Source organism: Scophthalmus maximus, chromosome 21 (assembly GCF_022379125.1).
Source record: "Scophthalmus maximus strain ysfricsl-2021 chromosome 21, ASM2237912v1, whole genome shotgun sequence".
NCBI lineage: Eukaryota > Metazoa > Chordata > Actinopteri > Pleuronectiformes > Scophthalmidae > Scophthalmus > Scophthalmus maximus.
The window spans coordinates 4173726-4183493 of record NC_061535.1 but is presented as its reverse complement, the minus strand read 5'-3'; the positions used below and the strand labels follow the sequence as shown (position 1 = coordinate 4183493).

The 9768-nt window shown below is 43.2% G+C and overlaps 1 protein-coding gene across 2 annotated transcripts; it reads right to left on the bottom strand.

Annotated features, from left to right (window-relative positions):
- Positions 1-1085: 1085 nt before the first annotated feature.
- LOC118291233 (suppressor of cytokine signaling 6) lies at positions 1086-8061 on the bottom strand. Of its 2 annotated transcripts, XM_035619306.2 has the most exons (3): positions 7667-8061; positions 7095-7164; positions 1086-6322 (listed from the first exon to the last, which is right to left on the bottom strand). In XM_035619306.2, the coding sequence occupies exon 3, from the start codon at positions 6194-6196 to the stop codon at positions 4586-4588; it is 1611 nt and encodes a 536-aa protein (XP_035475199.1). In that variant the 5' UTR covers positions 6197-6322; positions 7095-7164; positions 7667-8061; the 3' UTR covers positions 1086-4585. The 2 variants fall into 2 exon arrangements, with proteins under 2 accessions (XP_035475199.1, XP_035475200.1); XM_035619307.2 differs by lacking the exon at positions 7095-7164.
- Between the last annotated feature and the right edge of the window lie 1707 nt (positions 8062-9768).

Genomic DNA, 9768 nt, shown 5'->3' with positions numbered 1-9768 from the left:
TAACAAAATCCCTATGAAGACACATGAACACATTATTTCTCAGTACGTTAATACAAAATCCAAAGTGTGTATGTCGTGGTTTTACAGCGGGTTCTTGACTTTCTCAGCAGGGCACAGTAGCTTCCTGATATCAGACTCTTTTTTTTCTTTTGGTTTTTCTATGGCTCAAAAAAAAAATAAACGAAAAATACTTTTCCTCAGTCAACAGCTTCCCTTCGAAAACCACAACCACACTTGAATAAAGCACTCTTGAGTAAGTAGGCAACATCCCGGCCACGAGCTGGCAAAGCGAGAAGGGCGAAAAATCTCGTTTGCAGAGGGATCCAGAACTGCCAAGATGTCATGTGTCATGGCGAGTCGCTCCCTCCCAGCAAAGTAACACCTCTCCCGTTAAACCCTGAATATAAATCGTTTGCAAATTTAAAAAATAAATAAATAAATAACAGGGGAAGGCAGAGAGGAGTCCTTTTATGATGGAGGCATCTCTATATGACACGCGACCACCGATGTGTGCTATGAATAAATCATCTTGGAATCGGGACAGAGAGAGTAAACAGTTGTGTATCTTCGCCTCAGATGCCTAGAGAGGCCTGTCAGACACAGCAGTTAACAAAGCCTAGCTCCTCATCGTCATGCAGACCATGTTTCAGCAGATCCAAGTCCAAACCCCCGGCACCATTATCCCGACCCCACCCCCACACCGTCTCCGCCACAACACAAGAACTCACTCAGTGTTTCTCCGGAGTCGACTTCAAGCGAAGTTAAAGCAAGGTTGGGAGCGCGGCTGCTGCTAATCTTTCTCCAGAGTCTCCGCTTCCCTCCGACGTATTTAAAAGGGCCTCCCCGACTGTCTCCGTGAGTTAGGTGACCAGGAGCTCTGGCATTGGCTGCAAATTTGTATCCAGCCTGGAAAAGAATCTACCGAAGACCTCCATCATTTGATCTGCTAACACAGCATGATCAGGCTATTGTCGAGTGCATTGACCGAGCGACCGGTGCGATTCAAACTCAGCATTGCAGCGGTCAGTCAGTCGAACGTGAGCGACACGAGAGCGAACAGGTGTTTGAAACAAAGGGGGGGAAAGTAGAATATAGTTTTTTTTTATTTATAATTTATAATTGGCAGATACAAAAAACTCTTGAACTGTATCCAAAAATGTGCAATAAATCACTGTTGATTTTTTTTTTTCCCAAAAGAAAAAAAAATACAAAAAAGACCATCTACTTTGGAAAGTTGACAGTTGACAACCAATGTAAACTGGAGTGAACTGGTGATTCTACAGAGGGTTTTCCTAACCGCTACGAATGCTCTTTTGACCGACTACAGTTGTTAACAAATTGCAAATCCGCTTCACTCTCCCAAGATGATAACCGGAGTCATTGTGTGTACATACGTCTAACACCGGTGACATTCTGTTTCCCAACTGTTAAACACAAGAAAGGCAATCGTATCCATCAGCAGCACAAATGTGTACGACACATTTAAATGAAATTAAAAGTTTTTTCAAATTGTACCAAGATGTTCACTTGAGAGGGTTTTTGAAAAAAAAAAAGGATGGGGGGGATTTCCATACGACGTTGTAAACGATCACCTTCATGCACACAAAAAAAAATTGTTGGAGCTTGTCAAGTGCTAAACAGCTGTTATTAACAAGCATCAACCTCTGGAATCAAACATCGAAGGCAATAATGCTTTATAATAAACTACATAAGTATTCTATAAAAGAAAAAAATATCACAGCAGAAATGCCATAAGAAACTGGTTCCTGCTTGTCAAACTCTGATGACAAATTGCAAATTAAAAAAAAGGAAATACAATTAAACAACATTGTATTAAAAAAGGACTAACATTTTACTTTCACATTTCAAATGAAACACGCGCACGCACACGTATCCAAAAGAAGTTTGTCAAATTACATTTACATCCACATTCTTGTCGTGATCCCATTCGTTTGACAGCCCGTGAGAGTTAGCAGAGGCTTAGATATGACGCTGGTGCCTTACCCTTTATATCCCACAGATGTGACAAAAACAAAATCTCGAATTCATCTAAACATTTATATGAACACATAAGGACAAATGTGCGACTTCATTTCTTTCTGTCTCTCTCTTTTTTTTTTAAATGCCATCTGAAGGACAACTCTTGGCAGGAGAGGATCCAAGCATGTCATGAGGGATTTTCAAGTGCAAAAATGTGTCAATGTAGTTGTTTTTTTTATGATTCTCATGCGTTCTGAAACTGGTTTGTAGACAGATGAAATGGATACCTCAAACAGGCGTACAGTCCCATCCCCCAGGTGGCAAATGTCAAAAAAAATCACTAGAAAGGATTCTAAAAAGAAAAACACATTTCTTGTGCACACAATGTCCAGCCAATGTTTGTGACAGAAATAAAACAACATCCTTTTACACAACCAAACACACATCCTAGATCCTTCATTCCTATACAACTCGTAGCTTTCAAATGCTAAGTCTTTAAACATGCAACACCGCTCGAGAGTTCCTATTGAGTTTCTGCTGTGCTAGATTCACGGTGACTTCCTCAGACGCCAAACATTTCTTGCTAACTAAAACTAGAACTATGTGCTAACAACCTACCAAAGTCGTCCGTAGGGGGACCGTTTTCAAAACACTTTTAAGGACACCGATGTCAAAAAAAAAAAAAATAAGGATGCTCATTCATGTTGTGAGAAAACAATTCCCTGTCAAAGTATCAATATAAAGCACTTGCGTAGCATACTGTGTGCTCTTCCCTTTACTCTGTTACAGAAGCAGCCTGGTAGCGAGACAATCTGTCGGGTGATGTAGCTCTGTGTGGACAGGGGACGACGTGAATAAGCAATGGCAAAAAAAAACTATTCTTTTTTTTTTCCCTCTCTCTTTCTTCAAATGTCCTTGAAACCCATATGACACTAATGATGCCACGCAGCTGTGATGGAACATCCTGGCATTACTCCAAAGTTGGCGAGGAGGACTTAATCCTCGCGTTCCCAAATCCATTAACCTAAACTCATGCCGTTATTTAAAAAATTCCTTTTGATCTGGGTTCAGCTCACTGCTGGCACAAGGAGACCAAGAATGAGCCACCCCTACGTACGGATTCAGCTCAGCTGACTGGAGATCTGTGTTCACTCGTGGGGTATGTTTCTTTACATATAAACTGCCTACGGTTGATGTAATCGAGCATTAAAACAGCCTTTAACTCAAGAGTTGCACTTTTAACAATGCAGTCAAAATCTTCCACCATTTGACCGCCACATCGCCCCTCTACGGTGCCCTTCATCGACAGTCCCAAAGCCTTTGTTACATGCAGATACAAGCGTTACAGACGGTGACAGAAGTTGTTGGGCCTGAGCTGCAGTGTACTTTTTGTAACATTCCTAATGCAGAAAAGATTTCACTTTTTAACGTCGACATATTTTTGAAAAGGTCTTTACAACAACTCAATGCCGTTTCTTACAAACAGCATAACATGAAAATCCAGCATCATTAGTACCTTCAGGCTTGCACATTATATAATGGGTACATGCAGCCATACGATTTTAAAGCTACTCTCGACTGACCAGAAAAACTTTGGACATGTTTTGCATTAATGTGTTAAAGTCGTGGATGCACGTGTAATGCTGAAAAGGGATTTTACACACTTGATATTGATATGGTACTGTGGTGAGTGTTTGAACAGGTCTGTCAAATGTACGTTTTTGTACAGCAGAACAGATCAAAGTAACAAACATGACCAGCTCAAAAATAAAAGCACAGACCAGTCTCACCATACTGAAGTACAAATATATTTGTAACGTGGCAGTTGGAACATGCCGTGACAGAACAGATAATGTGAAGAAACGGCATCCACTGGAAAAGAGCTGGAGCTTGTACATTTGTATAAAATCTGGTTATGGGATGAATGCAAATCTAAGGTTCTACTTTAGGTTGGCAAGTGTCGCTTGGTGCATTTTAAAACTTTTGACTGCATATTATGAATGCAGGGTGGTGTCTTGATTTCGTCTGGTCGTGCTGACAAGGATGGAGATGTAACGAGATGCAAAAGATGAACAAAATTGGTCAGTCTGCAGAGAGCTTAACATTTGATTTAAAAGTTTCACTGTAGCAATACTATTCCATCCTTGAAATCATCTCTGAAATGTATAATTTAGTGGATAAAAATCCAAAGAATTTTCTAATTAAGAATTAAATTCTATGTTTTCCTCACAACTTAAACGCAGATGGCAAAGTTATGACAATCTGCTCTGCTCGTGCAGATAGATACACTTAACATTACATCACAATGCATGTTATATGTCTACATGTAATGTATACAACTATGATAACTTGGCTGTAAAACTCTGCTATATTTTTGCGATAAGATTATGGGCTGACCTATGGTTCTGGAAGTAGAGCCTCCGAAAACCAGCGAAAACACCTCAGAACAGTGGAATGGAGGACTGATACAGTGAGAGTCGCCTGGACACAAATCAAGAGCCACCGGGACCAATCATCTCAAAACCGTGGTCATCTGTAAACCTTGTTTGAAATCTCTTAACTGAACACAAAAGTGCAAATTGCTACCACTGTCCTGTGTGTGTCCTCAGTAGTGCTTCTCCTGCAGATAATCTTTCATCTTGTTAGGTAGGGGCAGTTTCTGGATCAGGTCTATTCTTGTGTATTGTCTAATGACAAAGCGACAAAGGTACTGCAGTGAGCGCACTTGCATAAACCGAGATACTGGGTTGGTTAGTCTGACGGGGTAGGTTGCAGACCCTGGTAAGCGAGACCTGGAATAGCAAAAAGCTCCATTCTCCGAGTCTTTGATAGAGTGTTCGATTAAGTCAACAATGGACGTGTGTCCTTCCACGTCTGGCTGCTCATAGAAGCTGAAGCGTCCGTTGGAGTGTTCGATGCGGGTGTGGAGGGTTTTGCCCTGGGACCTGAAACTCAGGCTAAGCAGGTACCTGTCATCTGAGCTGTCTCGGACGAGGAACGAGCCATCGACCAAGTTGACCAGCTTTTCCTCCGCCTCCCAGCGCGTGATGGGGCCCCAGTACCAGCCCTGCCTCGCCAGCTTCTTCAGCTCCTCTGTCAGGCTCGTCACAACCATGGGTCCGCTGCTCTGGACTGAGTCGTAGACCCTACTGACCCCGGGAGCTGTATTTGGGTCAAAGTTGAGGTGATGCCTTACCCTCTCGGCTACCTGGCTGTCTGAAGAGCTGAACCCCGAAAAAGTCCTGGGGATATGTCCATTACTTGTCATGGGTGGCAGGAGTGGAGAGAGGGGAGGCGGGACTTCTACTCTAGAGCTTTGGAGCATCACACCAGCAGAACCAATGAGAAGACTATTAACTGAGGTTTCCATGAACAGGTCCGGAGGCATCCCACTAACCAGTTCATGATCCTCTCGTCCCTGGTCCATGTGGAGGGACCGGTTGTCGGCTTCAGTCACCACCTCCATAGGAGAGGAGCCGTCCAGGCAGCAAGAGTGGGACCCTTCCGGGTACATTCCCTCATCTAAAGGCATTGTGTACTGGATGTAGTCCTGGGGCGTCAACCCCATTACCACAGGCACATCATTTTCATCAATATCTAAATGCAGCTCACCATTTTGTGGCTGCTGCAGATTCTTGAAGGATTCCGCTTGATCCTGAAAGAGCCCTTCCATCTGGAAATCATGAAATTCTTTCCGGACGCCATTTAAGCTGGGACTGGGGCTAGGTGAGTGAACCATGGCTTTGACTTTTACTTCCATCTTAATGCACGAATCATCAGAGTTGACTGATCGCAGAGGCCACGGTGAGGGGCTATAATGGTGACTCCGCAGGGATGCGGATCTAAGGGGTCTCTGTGCTTTCACCTCGTTGAAGCTGATGGGCACAGAAGAGGATGAGAAGGTGTCATCATCATCCACTGAGCCTATGGCAGAAGAGCCACCTTTCACTTTTGCCTTCTGCTTGGCGGACAGCCGCCTCTTCAGTGATCCCATCAGGCTCTCACTCTTTGAACGGCCCTTATTCGGACCCCCCTTGTCCTCTTCTCCACCAAGGTCACAGCTGGAGAGGTCTTTGGTGTAGCAGCCCCCAAATAGTGACTCTTCCTTGGAAAACTCTGGAGTCACAGAGGGCTGCTGGAGCATGGCAAAGTCACCCTCCTCTTTGCCCTTTATGCTGAGGGACTTGCAGATGGTCTTAAGGCTTATCTTCTTCATTCTGACAGGCCCTCCAACGCGGCGGCATGGGATGGCTCCGCTGGTATCCCGATGAAAGTACTATCCACAGTGTCCTCCCATCAGGCCACACGAAACAAGTCATGCATACAGTGGAACCACGGAACCCTGCAGAAGAAAGAAAAAAAACACAAAAGATAATATTCAAGGTTTCTGGTGTAACCATAAAAATATTAATTTAAGCAAAAAGGAGGGGTTGTACACACTTATCACCATTAACAACATAATGCAAAATTCCAAGAATGACACATGATAGCACACTGCCAAAAATTAACATAACTGCATAGCATGTTTCAACCAATTAAAACAGTCCTTACGTTTTTGGACAAAGACTATTTATTATTGCTTTAACTCAGTTAGTTTTTTTTATAATGGATTAATAATGGAAATTGTTTCTCAAATAGTCAACTACTCATTTGGTCTGTAAAATGTCAGGGGGGGGAAGAAAATAATGAAAGCCTATTATAATTTCCCTAAAGCCCAATGTAGTGTTATCAAATGTCTTGTTTTCTCTGACCAAGACGCAAAAGCCTTCAGATACTCAGTTGATCGTCAAGCTACCAATTTACCTCAAGACAAAGAAAAGAAAGACCTCACAAGTGAAAATATTGAACGTGGAAATCCATAATGCCTTACAGCTGAAAGCGAGAAGTTGCACCTCACTGTCGTCGTTTCAATTCAAAAGGCAATGGTCCAGGCTGTTGTGCCAAACAATTAGAGAGCGGGTCAGCTGCCCGAGTTCTCACTGACCACGCTGTATTAAAGTCACGATCTTATGAAATAATCAACAGTCAACAAAAAATAACGACAGACGGACTCGGAGTCATGTGCCACTTGAAAGCTGCCCGATAATCGAGACAGCTGCAATCTGATCTCTCACCATTATGTGCAGGGAAATGGTGACTCAGTTGAATGGGTCAAGTTCCACTTCCACCACCTTTCGTTTGATGCTGTTGAAAAAGAAAAGAAGAAGAAAATGCAAGAGAGCTAAATTGAAAAGTGTCTAAACTTCTGATTTGCACATGATTTTACAAGGGAGAGGGAAAACGCCCACACAACGTGCACCCAATACGACCACTTAAAAAAACAGACGCTTTCCCACAATACACCAACGTTAGCAAGGTTCGTCCTGACCGGGCGAGGCCCACTGACACAACAGCGTGCCTTTAGCTGGGCTGCGGGGTCATTTAGCCTGCGACTTTAATGGCAATACGTTGAGACGACACGCTCCAACTGCGACTTCCCTGTCAAACATTAACTATCACAACAATACGAGTCGAAATGAGCTCATCTACTTTAGCACGCCGATTTCAACAGACGCTGTCTCCGACTTGTATGCTAACACGGCGCGGCTAACCACCAGTGAGTTCGTTAGCTCGCCTACTCCCAGGGTGCGTTAGTCATGTGTAAACACACAGTCGTGAAGACGTGCACGGTATTTTGTGTTTTTACCTGCTCGCTTTACGCAGCAAAACAAGCCCGGGTGCGTTGGCGCCTGTCTTGTGCGGCGCGTTCATTAAAAAGGGTTCGCTACTTGACGATTGGTTGGCTAACGTTAGCTCGCTAGCTGAGCCCGTGAGCTAGCTAGCTAGCTAGCTAGCTAGCTAGCTCTGTTAGCGCTGACCGCCGAGAACATCACCGCTACCTTCCCTCTGGTCAGCTCCCGAACTAAAGTGTGAACCGCTTGGTCTGGCCGGACATTCGGCGCGTCTCAAAAACGTAGCGGGGTTTACATGGTCGACTAGAATGACACACAGAGAGGTCTGCCCGGGCTGGCTAACACTTGGTAGCTCACGGCCTCTTTCCTTTCTTCCTTTGTTGCCTGTTGAATTATGGGAGCTGATTCGAGATGCAGCGAATCAGAGGCGAGGCTGCTCCGGCGAGTTCCCCATCCCGGAGGCACACACGCGAAACCCCTGACACAGAGAGCAGGCATGCATGGTTTAAAAAAAGAAAAAAAGAATTTAAATAAAACTAAGCACAATAATTTTACCTTGCCTGCAAATTATTTCACAGATAAAATATTCATATTGCCGATAAATAGTCGGTCCTTTTTCCTCTTTTCTTTGTTTTAAACGTCAATACAAATGATCATTTGTGTGTGATTGGAAATACATTTTCTAACTTTCAAGTTTAGAGGTCATTTTGATCACACTAAGTGCAACATCTTGGGGGCAGTGTCACTCGGCACTCCCTATATTACCATCACTGAATGATTTTGAGCTCAGCATTCTACTGTGACTGCTCTAATGGGGCTGCTCGGTTATTTAAACCAGAAGAGGATGTGGTTGTGCTGGGCAGACATTGAGCAAGAAGTTCAACTTAAATAAGAAATGAATAAGACATTACAAGGCATATAATGGCCTCAGACTATCGCCAGCACAATGAGTGCAGTGTTCATGTTCATATGTTGGTTATGGATTTAACAAAGTTTTTTGCATTTGGTGCGAAAGCCTTTTTTGTAAATGTCCTTGGTTGCTGTGGCAGCCCTATTGCGTCTTCCCGAGGGATAGGATCAGACACAATATGTCCAGCTTTTTTGTTTCACCTGTGTTATGTATTAACACCCCAGTTGTTTCTACTCTTTCCCAGCATATTCAGAAACGGATTGCTCCGTTTGCTGATCGAAACTGTTTTTTCTTTCTTGCTGGTATAGATTATAGAGCAAAAAAGGCTTTCTTTATAGTTTGTTGCCTGCTTGTTTTATTGTGACTTACTCCATACAGTGTAAATGAAGAATATAACCTGACCTAACTGTTGAAATATCAGCCATTACACTTTTCCCCCTTAATTATGGTTGCTTAGCTTTAATACGGGAAGGTCTATCTAATTTGTATTCCAGAGAAATCAAGTTGACTCTTTGAGTATTTTCAAGTATGTGATACAGCATCTAAAACTTGAACTCTGAAATGATACATTGGTTGCCCTAATTAGTGTCAGTATTGTTTTAAAGTAGATTGTGTTTACCACTGCCAGGCTAATTTGGACCATATACCGAACATTACATTGTTTTTTCCACCCTGTCAAGTGTATGGCAGCCCTTTCCCAACCTGCTTAGGGCGGCTGCGTGCAGACAAGCTGTATGCAAAGACTCTAATTACCAGGCCCTATTAAGGTTGATCAGGCCGCCTTCACTTGATGCGCTGGCACAGGAGGCAGGGGCTGGTGAAAAAGGAGGGGGTCGGGTGGCAGCTCATGGACATAGCACCGAGGACATCAGAAGCAATTTTTGTAGAAGCGAAATTAGACCTGACAAAACAAACTTTAGTCTGGTTGATATTTGTTGCCAGACAGTAATAATGAGTAAACATTCAGCTGTGGGCATAAACCTCCCTGTTTTGTTATGACAGGATAAACAGACAAAATAGTTTATTGAAATGGCACTCAGTATTTTCAGATTTTTGTTTGGATCCGCACCAAATCCCACTTGCTCGTAGATATCAGTCCCCTAATTATGCCAGATTCTTTTTAAAATCAAGATCCATCTATTATTCCCTCTGAAATTTGTGAAAATGTAAGAAGACAACAACAACAAAAACACGTATAGTATTGAG

Coding starts and splice junctions, on each gene's coding strand:
- LOC118291233 (XM_035619306.2), bottom strand. CDS start 6,196: ATGAAGAAGATAAGCCTTAAGACCATCTGCAAGTCCCTCAGCATAAAG.